The sequence below is a fragment of the Nymphaea colorata genome, chromosome 4 (assembly GCF_008831285.2).
Source record: "Nymphaea colorata isolate Beijing-Zhang1983 chromosome 4, ASM883128v2, whole genome shotgun sequence".
Classification (NCBI taxonomy): Eukaryota; Viridiplantae; Streptophyta; class Magnoliopsida; order Nymphaeales; family Nymphaeaceae; genus Nymphaea; species Nymphaea colorata.
Genome location: NC_045141.1, coordinates 26,320,155 through 26,337,003, shown reverse-complemented (window position 1 = coordinate 26,337,003; position 16,849 = coordinate 26,320,155). Strand labels below are relative to the sequence as shown.

Here is a 16,849-nt window from a genome sequence, read left to right as displayed (position 1 = left end):
GAATGCATTACTTATTTTTTGAAATTCAATTGACCACATATTCAAATCCCCACAAAGACAGAAATCTGGAAAATCTGTTCTATGGAGTTTTATACAAAAAATTACAACCCACAAAAGAGAGCATAACAAAGCCTTCAAAATTTTGTTTTAGAACACAAACTCTTCTTCTGCTCCCATTGATGGTAGTCCCCTTTCCCGCAAAGCTGCAGCAGTCGTATCACTGATCCCCAGGAGATACTGCAAACGTGAGACTTTATCCTCAGGTGCCTCACTATGCAGGTAGATACAGAAAAGATCAGCGAGCTCCTCAGGCACAGACCATGGCAGTGGTTCAGAAGGAACAGCCTTATCACATGCTAGCATGTCATTAAGTGACGAGACCTGAGAGGTAAGAAGACATGGTTAAGGCCAGCGATACATCTGAACAGCAAACATTTACCTTCATCATGAAGAATAGAGCATTTTTCACATGATATCCATGACCTTGACATGATTATAAGCTCTCATATAAGTAAGCAAATCTAGCACAGCTAGAGAAAGTAGCTAAGATACTGCCCTTACATAAGCATGTCAGAAGAGAGAAAAAGGGGGAAGAGCTAGTGCACTTGCAAGCTTCTCTAAAAAATAAGTGTGTTCTTGAAAATCCAAACCAAAAAAGTGACTTGAGAGTGTCGGTAATCTTACCACTCCTGCCTGGTTTTTCTGGCGCAGCAAGGCCACAGCTTGAAGCAGTGAATTAGATAGCCGGTTCTTTGCTAATTCATGAACCACTCCTCTCGACTTGTCAACATCAATACCAAGATCGGCTGGAATTTTTTCATACACCTCCTCATCGTCAAACTCTCCTGTTCCTGAAGAGAATATCTCGTCCACTGTTTTCTTGAAGAGATTCTCACGCAAGTGTAATGAGATCATGCTGTCCAAATCCACATTTGCTTCTTTCAGTTCTCTGACCTGCTTAATTGTGATTCTTCCTCGGCTAACAGCTGTTTCTATTGCAGCCGCCATTTTTGTTGTGGTAATACCCTTGATGACTTTTTGAGCCAACTCAGAGGGCAACCCAACCTGCTTCTGCACCTCATTCAGTTGCTCAATTCGTTCCTTGGTCAGCTGCCCATCAGCAAGGATTACACGAGCCTTTTCACTGAAAGCCTGCTCTGCTAAGTTTCTATGAACATCAACCACTTCTTTCCCGCTCATCCCTAGAATTTGCCCAAGCTGATTCAACAGAAAATACTCTGAATCATCCTTCTTTGTGATGATCTGACCCCCAAAAGGTACAACAGTGACCTCTCCCGAGATGCAGTACAACAAGTATGTTCGGTACAAATCAGCTCTCTCCCTTTCTGATAGATCATCCTTCAATGTAATTTCTGTCTGTCCTGGTTTTCCAAGTTTTGCTTGAAGCTCCTTGTCAGGTCTTGTCTTTCTCAGTGTCTCTATAGATTCCCATTCAGGCTCTTCTTCCTCAATCGGTTTGTGTTCTACCTCAATCGGCTCTGATTCAGAAGCAGGAGATTCTCCCTTGATGTCAGCTATCATTTCTGTTACAACCACCGTGTTAAAGGCAACCATCTTCTTCAGCTCTTTTGCTGCCTCAATTCCATTGCCAACAGCCTTAGATCTCTTCACAAAGTTCACAAATGCCTTTCGAACCTGCAGAATAAGAAAGGAAAAAAGATGAATCATACTCCCTGACTATGAAGCTTCAGTAGCTAAGGGAAAGAGAACCAACCGCCTTGCTGACTATAGCCATGGAAGCATCCCTTGTCAACCTTAAACCCTGAGAAGCCTTCCTTACTCTTGCCTTGAGATCATCATCATATCCATCAACACCGGCATTGATGACATCTCTCACAACCTGCATAAAGACAATAAATAAGCATCAATATGAAAATTGGATCAGGATTAATAGTCTAGTTAGATCAAATATTTGAACACCAATGTACCCTAGCCAAGCAATCAAATCACTCAAAGTGACTAATGAAAAGCAATAATAAAAATGTCTCAGTAAACATGCATACATGCAGGAAACTGTAAGTTCCAAAAACATCCATTGGTCTTCGCCTTTTCTCTCTGGAAGTTGATGGTAATAATAAAGAAACACATCTAATAAAATTCGATGAGAAGTTGGCTTCACCTTCTCAAACAAGCTACCACAGATATCTGCATGTGCTGCATCAATGGTTTGCTGTGGAATGCATAGAAGAACTCGAAGCCGAAGCAAAGAAGCAACGTCATCATCACTGAGTGCACCATCACTTACAGCAAGCTGTAGCTTCTGTCGATATATATCTAACCAAAAAAATTGCATCAGTCAAACTTACAACTTAAACCAACAAAAATATGTTGAAAAGCTTGCCAGTACTCTCAAAGGTTCAAACTAGAAGCTGCATACATTCTTAAACTAAAAGTTTTTGATGATTCCAGAAACCATTTAAACAAACAGTGTCATTTGAAAATCACAAAAATAAAATTTTGCAAACGATAGGCCTAGGGGTGTTAGCCAGTATGTCCCAAGCAACCAAACACAAACAGGATAAAGCCCGAAGGAAGAAATTCAATAAATAAATAAAGATTGTAAACTCCCACGTTGAGAAAGATTGCAAATAATCATTCTACCTTCATGGATTTCACTAGCCTTTTGTGGATCAAAACGTAATTCATCACACAAATTCTGAAGGAATGCTGCTTTGCTAGTTGCAATCTCTAAATCGCCCCGAGTGACTGCCTGTGAAAGCCGTTTACGGTAGGCCTTTGATGTAACTTCAAGCATAATGGCCTCTGTCTCACGTTTTCCTAAGCCAAATATATTTCTCAGATGGTTCAATGCAGAAAGCTGCAGATGCAAAATGAGAAACAAGATCAAGGTTGGAAGATTAAAGAAAGAAAGCACATATAAAAGCATCTGGCCAGTCAAATAACTAAAACATCAAACTCTAAAATGATTAACAGGCTCCAATGGGACCAAGTTCCATGGTATTCAATAGAAACAAATTATTGCAGTTCGGCACATGAAGAATCTAGTAGCTAATACCATAACCAAGATCGAGCTACACAGAACCACCAGCTAGAAAATGGACAAGCTGGCAGGAGAAGCTCATGATAAAAAATTCAGATTCCAACAAACTGTTACACAGAGGGAAAAGCAAAAAGGAGCACTAGGAACTAAGTACACTTTATTCAATCCAAAAGAAAACAATAAAAAGGAGAAAAACACTCTACCAAAAACAACTAATCCAGGCTTACGCAGTTTTATCAGATAGCAAAACACCTCAAATTTACCCAAAAAAATCATATATAATACATAAAAGGGAGAAGTAGTAACAAGTTTTCACATAAAGAATATTCAGTTGAGTGAAGCTACATCAGCTTTCTTTCATAGACACGATGAGAACCAAAAGCAGGTAATTACAGCATACATAATTTTTCAGCATTCGCATCCCAACAGCCAGCAGTCTTTTTTTTTCTACAAACATCACCATTTTATGACAACCATATGAGTGAATGAAGACAGATTAAACAGACCAGAACTCTCAACTTTTTGCTCCTCTTTCTTCCTCAAGTCTTATCCTTGGTTGTGTCAAACAAGTCTACAGTTTCCACATTCTGTTGGTGCTCCACTCAGCTGAATGCAAATGCTCCATGTAGCAAAGTTTCATATCTTAAATTGGTGATGAAATACGGATTAATTATAATGATGGCATTTCATCCATCCAAAGGCTGATGAAGAACATAGCCATTGGAATTACGAGCTCAATTATTCATATCCACAAAGCTTCTTTTTGTGACTACTCATATGGTACTGAACATTTTCTAATACAAAAATAACCACAAACGAAAATTGCTGTCAAGAAGCTTAAGGGGGGCAAATATTCCAGAAATTTAGAGTGTTGTGGAATGTAGTTGCATACCTCTTTCTCTTCAATGTGCCCATCAGATAAAGCTTCTGTTAGAAATGCCCGGTACAACAGCTTTAGGTCATCTATCTTTCTGTCACCATCATATTCACCACCTAAGACACAAAGAAGATATACACTAGCATGTGAAAAACTTCCACTCTGCAATCTCAAGTGCAGTTGGAAAAATCCATATTGAATAGAAAAAGTTACCCAATAAAGAAACAGGCCCAATTCCAGGAGGGAAAAGATTGAACTGAGGATGGTTCTTCAATGAGATAAGCAGATTATTGAATGATAAAATCTTCTCAAGTTCACTGACAACAGCCGACTCTCTGGGGGATTAAAAAATTCATTTATAAGAATGCAATCTAATGAGAAAATAACTCCTATATGGTACAAGCATCATGGTTTTAGTATCTTATGCAATGCATAGGATATCATTAAGAAATTTTCTAGACAGAACCTCACTATGAAAAGATGAATGCCATTGACCAGCCACAAACATTTTAATACAACCATGAATTTGTCAAGGGAGAACATACAAATTAAGAATCTTAGAGCTCCAACAACAGTGAGGCCCTTCATGCAACATCTATACTACCCATAACTCATGAGAAGAAAAAGTAAAAAAGACCACACAAAAGCATTTTTTCATTACCAATCTGCTTTTCTGTTCTGTATCACACAGGAAAAATAACATGGATACTATTCATTTGAGTTTTAGAGGCTGCATTTGAAATTTGGCAGGTGAAAAGTACACAGACATACATGCATATGGCCACACATAGACACGAATGCACAGACACACACACACACTATATATATATATATATATATATATATATATATATATATATATATATATATATATATATATATATTGATTCAATAAAAGATGGGCTTGACCCTAATTTAAATTAGTTGAAAACTTAAAATCATGTATCCTACAAAGCAAAGGAACAGGGACATACTTGATTCTTGATCTAGACTTCACCATATCAAGTGCAGCTGATATATTTTCTTCAACAAGCTTCCTATTGTGCTCCATAAGCAAGTCAGCAGCAATCTGCATGAAATTAGTTAGAAGGTGAAGAATATAAAGAAAAAAATAAAGCAAGAAAATTACTCATTGAGTATGACTATGAGATTGAAAGCAAAAATTCACCTCATTGGAAAGTTTATATCGAAGCTGTGCTGCTCTTAGATCAATCAGCTGTTGCTCGTTGACATCTGGAGTAGAAGTTTCAAAATGCTATTAAATGGAAAAAAAGAGAAAGCTAATGGCTTTACGCAAGAAAGTTGACCATTGCAGTGACCTTGAATGTTGTTCCTTCAGATTGAGGTTCATAAGCCTCACATACAAGCTTCAATAATAGATACTTCAGGTAACATTAACAGCTATATTGCATCATATGGGATCAAGATGGGAAAAATCTCTTGTCACTATTTACTAGATTAGATTGAAAAGAAAAAGGAATCTGCAAGTAGAACCAAGGTTTTGCTGAAGCTTGGAAGGACACAATTCACAAACCCAAATATATGACACATGAAGACAAACATGAACAGATTCAAAAACTGACCTCGCCCAATCGAGCGTAGGTTCACCGAATACAACCTCTGAGCATTATCCCGAATGGCAACTTCAACCTGGCAAAAGAACACTTAATAAGAGAACCACTGTTACAAAAGCCACTAACTATGTACACGCACAAGCACTGTTTTGTCCAAGTACAACCCCCTCCTCTTTTGAGCACCACTTTTGGAGATCGGTTTTCAATCACTCTTCACATGACAGTGTACCAATTCATTCCCCTGTTTGGCACTATCCCCAAAAACTATATTGTCATTCTCTAGAGACATTACCAATTTCAGTTTCGGCATCATTCTCCTAGTTACTCCTAACACTATTTTGACATTTGCATTAATACACTCTTTTTCTATTTTCTTTACAGTAGGGACCAAATTAATGACATAACTGATCCATTTATCAAAATTATGCACCATTCCACATTTTGACCATTTTCTTTTAGCTGTAGTATCAAGACTAATTCAAGATAAGGAAGGTAGAAAATAGAAATAGTTTCATACCAAGATCTGATAAAAATAGACAAATCAAGTAAGTTTACAATATGGCACTCACTGCCACAATGTTTTTTCTATGCAATGAAATTATGAAAGTAATTGACAGAACCTTGTATGAAGAAAGTTATGCACTAAAAAAACCTGGCAAGCCATACCATCCCATGTTCCATAAGAATTCAGTTGTAGTCTCAGACACAGGCATGAAGTTTGCATTCATTTGCACGGATGCACACAATCAGAGACAGAAAAAAATCTAATAGATGCTTGAATCTTTGAATTGCAAACAAACAATATGTCACATTACCAGTTAATGCATAATTTTCGTTGCCTAAACAATTAGCCATGGACCTTACTTGAATTCCCAGTAAAGAGCCAAAACTAGACTTGACTCAACCATAAAAATCTAATTCAACTTGTGCATTTCAAAAAAAACAATTAACCAAGCCAGACTTAACTCAAACACAAAAAGCTAATTTAACTTGTGGGTCAACCACCAAAAACTAATTCAATTTAACTTCTGCATTCCAAACAAAGGAATTAGTCAGCCATAAAAATCTAATTTAGCTTGTGCATTTCAAGAAAAAGAATTAGAGGAAAGAGATAGACAGAGAGATAGTTAATAACAATTCTTCAGAAAAAAAAAAAGCTTCGGCATCGGACCTCTTTAGTTAGCTAATGATAAAGCATTGCCAAATAAGTGGAAGGAAAATTCCATTTACCTGAGCATCAGTGACCTTGAAAACACGCTTCCAAGGCAACAGGAATGTTGAAGCTTCTCCAAATACTAGATTTGAAACATAAACCAATTTCTGGAATGCCTGCACTGGAAAATGGATGATGGTTAAAACCCTAATATGGACTTTTCTGCAAAATTAAAGTCACCTCAACTATCACCACAGCAACACCGTAGGGAGCAAAAAACCTACCCGCCGTTGTTCAACATCTGCATCACGGTCCCCGGTTTCCAGTCTCTGTCGATAGATGCGCCTTCCTATCTATAAGCATCAAAAGCAATACATACAGAACATCAAATCTAAGGCAATTCCAAAGTCATTAAGGGGAATGACACTAAACAAAACCTACTTCCATATGCACATTAGCTGCGTCTGGGTCATCGATGCCTAAAGCATTTTTGAATTTGACAATCTTGTCAGCTTCATCACCCTGGAGGCTTTCACTGCCAGGTGGAATGACAGACGACACAAACCTGAACAAAGTATTCAACAAGAGAGTAATAGAAGACAATCAGCTAAATGGATAAACAAGCAGAAGATTGTTAGACAAAATCACCCGAACATTGTTATGGAAAATCTAGCGAGCAGAACGAGACAGATATAGCAAAAAACTACATTATCTGCATTCACATTCACCAGCACAACTTAAACCAGGTTTCCTCTTAACGATTAGAGGAGCATATCACTACAAATTTTTGTATGCACGGGAAGTGAGTGACCAAGACGCAAAGCTCGAAGTTCATGCACAGAAAAAGACCAATAATTTCAAAGCACAGTTACCAAAAAAAATGGAAAAAAAATAAGCACGAAAAGATTTGCAACAACGACTCAAGACATATTGAGAGAATTGGTTCCATAGACAAATCGCCAGCTTCTTCCTACAACCCCCTTGGGGACTGGGACTGAATAAAAATCAACCCACTTTCTGTAACGAAGGTTTTGATATATTACCAATATATGAAGAAGAAAAATAAGCAAGCATTAGATTAACCTGTTGTATAAATCGCAAAGCTCGGCATTGAACTCCTCATTCTGTTTGCTCACTCCATATCTGAAATTTTAGAAAACAACATTAGCAACCGTAAGCAGCAGCTGTGACCACGAACCACAGCAAAATATCAGGGGAATAGATAGAATTAAAATGAAAACAAGCATTTCCACACACAAAAAAGAAACGAACCTCCTCGCTAGTTCCTCGATTTCCTCCTTGTTCAGCAACTCCGGATCATCGCAAGCCGCCACCTTATTATGCAAATTCACTGCCGCCACCCCCGGTGCCGCCGAGTTCACCACGAAGGCTGCCGCTCCACCAACAGCCCCGAGAGCAACAGCACCACCCACAGCGGCAACCTGTGTCCCCTTAATGCGAAACCCTAACGCATAGCCAGCCGCAAGGGCTCCAGCCACCACGACAGCCGACCCCGCGTATCGCGCTGTGAGGGGGACAGCATCGACAAGTTTCTGAAATCCAGAGAGCTGCAGCTCGGGGCCGAAGATTTCGGAACTCGACCTCGTTTTCGTGTCTGGCGGAGATTCCGACGTCGCGGATGACGAATTGCGGGCGACGGATAGTTTGAAACGCCGGGTTCTGGAGAAAACCGGGAGGGAGTTAGGGTTTTTCTTGAGAATAGAGTTCTTAGTGAACGGAGAGAAGAGAAGAGGAGTCGAAGAAGAAGGAATCGAAAAGCGAGACACGTCCATTTTTTGCTCTTCTCCTTCTACTACTCTTTCTTCTTCCTTTTTCCTCACTCAAAGAGAGAACAGAGAGTGAAGAGGCAGAAGTGTGAGAAACGTCATCCGAATGGAGAGTTGCTGTCTCGACCTTTATATATCCCGCCTCTTTTCTCCGGCGTCGGAAAAATTCGTTCCGACCAACTATCAATGCGACTGGCTGTTACGTTTACATCAAGCCAAGAGTCTCGTGGCACCTTCTCTACTTTTTTAAATGAGAGTTTCGTGTAAGCGGGTGCAGGTGATTGGCGGTCTTTATTTACGAATTCGTCATTCGACCATTGGAGCCACCAGCTAATGCCGTTCCAATAAGACCAAAAATGTCTCTTGAGGGTCGGATATACACTTCCGATTCGGAAGGAGCACCGATCCGGTTTAAGCGTTTCGGTTAGTATCGGGATAATCCGTGCCCTACTTGTATAACGGATTCATTCGTGCGAGGGAGTTCGCTCTCTTTTTTTAATGCTTTGGTATAAAATTTTTAAAGGTTCTGGTTGTGGTACATTTGTATTTTCTACCATTTGTAGCTCAAAAAATAATATAGCAGAACATGACATGATTCACCATTGATGGGATTCGATGTACTGCTCAGTTGCACTATGCCCCTTAAAATACCTGGAAAGTCCAGAAACCTGTTCACTTCATTTTAAAGTGAAATGGCTTTACAAAAGGCACCATTTTGATGGCCTTTTTTATTGAGGCCCCTCTAGCGATTATTTGTTCAAGTAAAGACTTCTGCGTGCTTTGGGACATTGTACTTGCGATTTGGCGAAAGGAGAATCAAGTCTGGATGGCTCGAAGTCTCGACTGAAGTGTCCTCTCTTTTCCACGTTAGCTTTCCTCTGTTTCTGCCAATGACTTTGGATATGTTATTGAAGCTTCTTGATTTGAATTTTGCTTAAAACTTTTAATTGGTAAGCAAGCACCGACTGAATTATCAACGGCTCTTGGCCTTGTTTGAGTGTCGCTCCCATCGCATTGCCGCCAGGTGATCGGAGTTCTCATTGGCAATCTAGGCTGCTGTACTTTATCAGAATAGGTGGTTTCATTGCAAGTTTGGCACTTCGACAATTAACAACTTTCGTAATTCTTGAAATTTGTTTCACGTAATTTTCAAGGACTTCGCATTTTCTTGTCCAAGAAACTATGCAGAATTTTAGATTAATTGAGACGTTCGATCAACCACACAGGTCTCCACGCGCGCTGATTAGAACATGACCTACTTAGAGGAGAAAAAGGAAACTGTAAATCACTTTAAACAAAAGAAAATGTGCAACCATTACATCGGATGAACACTTTCTAGACAAATTCCAGGAATGTGACGCAATTCTCAAGCTCATTCGAACAACGACTCCCATGCACTATCATGTTTCCCCAAGAAACCCGGCAAAGATGCGGATCAACCTGTTGCTGATGAAGCATAAACAACCCGTAATAATCTGTTATGGCGCTGCAGTTACAGATCATACAAATTAGCGAGGTTATAACTCCTGAAAAGAGGGAATCGCAATAGGCGACAGTGTTCAGAAGGGAACGAGTCACTCCTGGCTCATAAATTGGACGCCCGTCCGACCGTTCTTGGTAACAACTTGGAACTCCTCAACAGTAGCCTGCTGCCCAGGAACACGTGTAATGCTCCTCTGCAGATGCGAGTAGGCACAGTATTCTACTTCATATACAAGTGTGCCTCTCTTGAATGAAGAAACAGAAACCCCAACTCCTTCACCTGAGCGTATATGGGCCACAAATATGTCTGAGAAGAGAGAGAAAAAGAAGGAGGCATGCAGGCAGGAAAGACCAAGGCCAAACACAAGCAAAAAACCGAGATCGCTCACCATGTGAGACAAGCAATAGATTTTCTCCAGGGTACTTATTCGCCAGAGCAATAACCACATCCTTGTAACGTTGCCTTGCAGCGTTCACATCTTCCTCCCACTTCGGTGGCTGCAAAAATTGCATAACAAAGGGTGGAGTCAAGCCCCTCAACAGCATCAAAGCGTTTACGTGTTAAATAGCAAAGTCAGCCTAAAATTCATATTTGCAGAAAGAAGAGGTTGGTTTCTCAAGCACCTATAGCTAGGGCCAGCAAATTAGCTAAAAGAAGTAACAATGGAATTGGTATCATTTTATAATCAGCCAATTTGAGCTTCAGTCATCAAGAACCCGGAGCAACATAGACTAAGCTCCATCACGGCCTGTTTACAAAAGAATGCATTGTCTCAAGGTAAATGCTAAAAGTAATTAAATTTGCACTCTCAACCTACTATCCCAAGCTGGAGCTAGCTTGTTTTACAAAATAATGCAAACGCATAGTGTCAAAGCTGTAGGCTAGGAAAGCGACGATGAATATACACCCATGAAACTACTCCCAAGAGTGTATCTAGCCATCTGATTCATCATATAATACACAGTGGATACGACGTTACACAATCACTGAACTGCGTAGTATAAGATGCTACCACATGTACTTCCAGGAAATAAAACAATTCTTATAAATATCATACTGGAATGGTGGCAATACAAGCCATTATATGTATTTTTATCAAAACCGATTTCAGAACACACTGGCCCAAGAGATGCACATCTACCACGTCCTCCATAGGTACAAAACTGGTACATCCTACCTTGTTCACCAGCAGTCTGGTGACTCTGGTCAACATCAAACCTGAGGCCCCCTTTAAGTGGAAGGCCTTCAACAATATGAACCTAATTCAGTTATGTGGAAAGGCCAATTAATTTAGTTAGTAATTGTCTTAAAAGACTACTGCTCATTAACTATGAGGCTGATCCGAATCACGTAAGCTCTACAGTTTAGACTAATCAAGCCTAGTATTATGAAAATATTCAACAGTTAAATGAACAGGTAAAGCTACAAGTAGAAGCCTCAAGGGGGTTTGGAGTAGTGGAGTAGGGCCTCGGTTGTTAGAGAGGCAGTCTCTTTATGCAAACCGAAGCATGTATATGCCAGGCGGTGGGGGTACTAGCCATGGGGTTTTCTACCACCCTACCTGAGGGACTAAACGTCTCGATCCAGGTGCATTTCTAATCTAATAAATAAATTAAAAAAAATTACTAGTAGAAAATAAACATGAGGAAAAAGCAAACCTCATGATAAATGGGCTCTACTGAGCGATCCATTGTCCCAGCCGGTATGATGGCTTCAATCTCAGAAATGTCAATAAACCACTTTCCATCTTTTGGTGGAGCTTCAATTCTCGCTTCCCTGCTCATTATCTCACAGAGTCCATACTCTATTGAGACCTGTAAACAAGGAAAGAAGACCACACAAAATTCATATCCAAACTATAGGCAATAATATGTTCTGAAAAGATGCAGTTTTCAATCTGTCCGTAAGTAGAAAACGTTTTAGCCCAAGCATATTTCATTACACGAAATACTGATCTCAAAGCATTTAAAAAGACTTGCTTTGGCTTTAAGGAATATCACGATTCTGTCAGCTTCAGTCTGAAAACAATAATCTAATCCTTAACAATGTGGAAATAATTGATTCGTCAAAGCTTTAGACCTTCGGTAGCATCACCATAGTCTACATAATCCCCATGGCAGTGGAAAATGAAACAAGATACAAGCCTAACGGATCTAGATTTAAGGAATTGAGCAGAAGGATAAAGAGCACGTTCCAAATTCCAATAAATTCTTCAAATGTCATTGTCGCACTTCGCTTGGAATAAAGTTGCATGCAGGGTTTCTATTTCTGAATGAAAGAGTAAATGGAATAAATAGTTAAATATTTATTTGATCAGTAAACTCCTCTGAAAAAGACACAAGCATCAGTAACCACCATGGGGACTGATATCCAATCACAAGCAGCTACTATGGTAGATCTAGGTATAGCTATAAGACATTGTCGAATACCAAAACTACATCAAACAATCGGAAATGGAAACACCACCATGTAATAGTACTTGCAGAGCCTACTCAGAGTAGTATCACAATCTCAAAAAGAAAAATTAAATACTTCTAGATTGAAAATTCATATTTTTAGTGGTTGAATGAATAAAACTGATCCAGGTCGACAAATGGTCCTCAAAAGGTTCAGTTCAGCAGGCTGCTGGCCATGAATTCCATGGCTGGGTGTGCCACATGTCTGTTCGCATCCCTCTCTAAGGGATTCGAGAAAAATTGTCCATTGTGAGCCGCAAGGAGGAGAAACATGCTGACTCTTGAATGAGGCTGTAAAACACCTCTTTTGGGTAGACAAGATAAATTGTTTTTGTCCCGCGGATGTGCAATGATATGGGTAGCTAACCGCTAATGTCACAGATATAAGGATCAATAATCAATAGAAAAATCTCCGAATTTGAATAAGTTATTATCTACCTTTTGATCCATAACGGTAGCTCAGACTGATCCCTTCTTATTGGAAAAGAAAAAGAGAAGAAGAGGTCCGGGTTCCGGTTGATCGGCAGTGAACAAGAATGATCGTAGTTTACATCACTTTCCACCTAATCTTCATCAGCCTGTCAGTTGGATACGAATGCCCTGAACGTCAAAGAAATATACTTATGGCCTGAACTTGTCCAAAACTGTATTTTTTTTGCCCAGTGCAAGGGAGAGTATGGTTTATTCAATCTCCGATAAAATTAATAACACTTGTCCCCAAAACATAGAGAAATGTTCGCCGTGATATTATACATTCGATTCATTAGACTATGAAAGCATTGTCTTGTATTCCTATCTTTTTTCGCTCTTAGGATCATAGCCTTTAATTTTGGGGGGACCAGCAACATCAACGTACTTCCCTGATCCTGAAATCCAGTTCCACTCTGATCAAGTAAGGGCTCCGCCGGCTTTCACAGCTATTAGTCAGGCACCACAACAGCAAAAGAACTATCACTTAACACCAAGATTTACGGGAACAAATACCTCAAACGGCAAACCGATATGTTGGATTCAATTAAAAGAAAAACTAACAGAGTGCGCTTAAAAGGAGAAAACTGCAACGAATTTCATCAAAGACCGAACTTAACCACCTTTCCGCGTCGCTTACCTTGACTCTGGACGGATCGATGACGGCCTTCTCGCTGGTGATCTCTGCAGGGTCGTCGTTAATGGCGCAGAACGCCGCTACAGCCTCGGCCGCCGTTTGCACGCATCGGAGAAAAGGGGACACGAAGACACGGTGGATGGGGAACCCTTCCCTCCTGATCCGCTTTCCGGTACACCACGCCCTGATCTTGCCGGCGTCGGTGAGTGGAGGATCCCACGGCCGGGCAGCATTCGGCAGCCACAGCGGCTCGAAGTTGTCGATCCGATCGCCGTGCCTCATGAACACAACGTTCTGAACGAACCTGGATCCCGCCCCACCTTCTAGGGTTTCAGACAGAGCCATAGTTTCTCCGGCTTCTTCTTCGCTGTCTGGCGTCTGCTAGAGAAGACGGAATCCTACGGCACTCTCCTTACCGGGAAGAGCGAAGCCCTGTATATAGGGCGGGGCTCCAGATGCCTCCCGTTGTTGTGGGACCCATCGGAAGGCGCAATATGAACCAATAAGAAGGCGAGCCGCTGGCTAGGGAGTTATTTCAGAAGGCGAGGACTCACATACTTCGGGTAGGAAGCTGTCTCCACCCACGATTTGTGAAGATGGACGATCAAGATGATGACTACGAGTCCCACTGTAGTCGGTGGGTCACGCGATAAGCTAATGCGTTTGACCGTGCTGGGGCCCACAGACGCGGACCCACAGCGTCGTTGGGTTACATCGGGTGCAATACCCGGCCCACATCCAGCCCGACTGAAATGCAGTACGGATCTGATTCGTTTAGGCCCCAGGATCTGGATCTTATGTGTACCTCTTCCCTTTTTTGGATTTTACCTTGCATAAAAGTTCACGTTTAGATCATATGCGGATGCTTTAGCTGATAAAGTAAAGCTCAACGAAGTTGGTTAATTGTCAAATTAGACATGTTATGGTTAGATTAAAGAAATATACTTAATGGTCATTTAATCACGTAAAGTTTGATCCAATTTGAGATTGGCAACTGTGTGGTGTGTTCGACTAATTTGCAAATTTATATGGTATTGATTCTAAACGATGATGGTTGAAAAGTGCAAAGATTACGTTAGAAATCAATAAACCTTGTACATCTAAATCTATGGAATTCAACAGAAACACGTTCCAAACCTTTTTTTCTTTTTTTGGGTAAGTGAGAGGCTAATCCTACCATTTAAGTGAAAGCCGAAGCTCTTTCTTCTTCCTTAAGATCCAGGGTTGCTTTACGGTGTCTCAAAATAAGTGTCTGTACACTATTTGCATATTGAAGGGTTGACGCCACAAAAGTTTGAAATGATGACTCACTGTATATCAGCCCTTCCATCAACCCCTTTGGGCATCATTCCAAAACCTTATTGCCATTCAAAACTCCTTACCTTGACAACCTCTTGACTAGCGGATTTGGATTTGAATACCACCAAACAATCATTGAGACAAATTTGGACCTATTAAATTGTCAAATTAACACCAACACAAAATTGGGCACTCGATTTTTAGATTATTTAGACAATTTGGAAGTGGAAACGATCTTGACAGAACAATTTCGAAAACAAAAAAGGTGAAAAATAAAATAAAACAATATCCTTCTTCATACTTGTGCATTAACCATGGATTATTCCTACATTTTTCAGTCTCTAAGTCTACGTAAGCAATGATATAATAAACATAATCATTTCACATATGTCTTTGAATTTCATATAAAGGCGGCTAAGCGTGTTATTTTTTGCAATAAAAAAAAATCATGTACGAACTAAAATAATTGTTAGAGCGGCCTTGTGGACGATGAAATCAGAGCCATGTCCTAATTGCTTTGTTGCATACTCATCTAAAGCCAACTTGATGCATTATTGGCAGTTTTACTCACTAGTGGAGTGGACCTTTTTATCCAAAATGTGGGGCCATAACGACTCGGCTTTTCTAAATAGTGGTTAATATAATAATCAAATTTAGATGATGTATAATGTAGAAGATTATCGATGTTATTGGTGCAACAAATGAGGTGAAAGCTGGCAGGCTGTTAGTTTCAGTTTCGAGCTCATCTGACGTCAATTTTATGTACTATAAAAAAGATAGTGGCGGAAATTGAAATATAAGAAGTTTGTCAGGGTTGAGCCTTTAGCACGCAACTTAGCGAAATATTCATCTTTCTCATGCAAAAGTCTGATGTAAAACGAGACAGGTGAGCTCACTTAGTACGAAATCTGAAAGATGATGGGTGCCCCCCTTTGTATCAAAGAAAGCTTTTTCTTTATGATGTGACAATGTGAATAATATTTAACATATTTTTAAAAGGAATATGGTTTGTACTGAGGAATCTCAAAATCCGTGGGACTTCCAAACTGAAAGAATTGAAGAATTGGTTCTTGCCATAAAGTTTCCTGCATGTATAGTCAAGAAGAATGTTGTCAGCGAATGAAATCGGTGGCAATCCGATTGGGTTCAGTTGGCCATTTCAAGGGTGCGACTTGTCAAATTCTAATTACTTTGTAAAAAAAAAATGAGATTTTATTTTTAACTAATTTTTATAGTTGTGTTATTGTTTTTCAAAAATAAAATTTTAAATAGGTTTGGCCCATTTAGTTTTTCACATAATGAAAATAAATAGGAAACTGCAAAGCAAAACTAAATGAACCATCCTCGTTAAGGTTAAGGGATAAACCCTATCTCTTTTTTCTCTCTCTTCTTAACTGCATCAAGCTGTGTGTGTGAGAAACTGAAGAATTGGATGACCGATGAAACCCACTCTTGAGTGTTTATATATATACATATATATATATATATATATATAAACTACAAGGAGAAAATTTTGTTTTCCTTGACCGCGCTTCAGTTGTTCTTGGATTCTTAGACTTTTAATGAGTTTTTGAAATAGTGACAAATAACGTCTCAGAGTTTTAAACGGTGAGGTTTTTCTTGGGTATGACATCGTGAGTTTGAAAAAAAAGAAAAAAGGTAAATTTTTAAAAAATTTAAAAAACTAAAAATAAGAAAAAATAAAATAAGTAATAAACTAATAACACAAACATCACAAGATAAGTAGATTAACAACAAATAAAAAAAAAATAAAAAAATTTGTTTAAAATGAAAAAAATGAAAAAAAGCGTTAAAAACGTGTTATAAATGCGTTTTTTTCGTTTTTAACATTTTTTTTCAAAAATACGTGTTTTTTAAAGTTTTAAATGGTCATTTAATTTAGTATGTTTTTTCGTGTTCTTTTGAAAAAAATGTGTTTCCCATGGCAATGGTTCTTGGCACGTGGTCACAAGCAGCCGCATTTCATTCCTCGCATGGCCTTAATAAATTTGGCATAACAATGTGGTCATTCATTGACACCACAGTTATGAGACTCAGCTCCAATGATCGACTAGTTTTGAGTCAAGTAGATG

General features: G+C 39.3%; 2 protein-coding genes across 2 annotated transcripts; both read right to left on the bottom strand.

Annotated features, from left to right (window-relative positions):
- Window positions 1-8,536, bottom strand: LOC116252880 (protein TIC110, chloroplastic). The gene is made up of 15 exons (XM_031627488.2): window positions 7,899-8,536; window positions 7,710-7,769; window positions 7,068-7,191; window positions 6,911-6,979; window positions 6,704-6,802; window positions 5,483-5,549; window positions 5,068-5,132; window positions 4,874-4,968; window positions 4,113-4,234; window positions 3,915-4,015; window positions 2,623-2,839; window positions 2,141-2,295; window positions 1,736-1,861; window positions 685-1,656; window positions 1-381 (listed from the first exon to the last, which is right to left on the bottom strand). Exons 1-15 carry the CDS (start codon window positions 8,417-8,419, stop codon window positions 148-150), a joined length of 3,027 nt encoding a protein of 1,008 aa, XP_031483348.1. The 5' UTR covers window positions 8,420-8,536; the 3' UTR covers window positions 1-147.
- Window positions 8,537-9,672: 1,136 nt separating this feature from the next.
- LOC116252071 (uncharacterized) lies at window positions 9,673-13,882 on the bottom strand. The gene is made up of 4 exons (XM_031626116.2): window positions 13,461-13,882; window positions 11,555-11,710; window positions 10,285-10,393; window positions 9,673-10,175 (listed from the first exon to the last, which is right to left on the bottom strand). The coding sequence occupies exons 1-4, from the start codon at window positions 13,800-13,802 to the stop codon at window positions 9,988-9,990; spliced, it is 795 nt and encodes a 264-aa protein (XP_031481976.1). The 5' UTR covers window positions 13,803-13,882; the 3' UTR covers window positions 9,673-9,987.
- Between the last annotated feature and the right edge of the window lie 2,967 nt (window positions 13,883-16,849).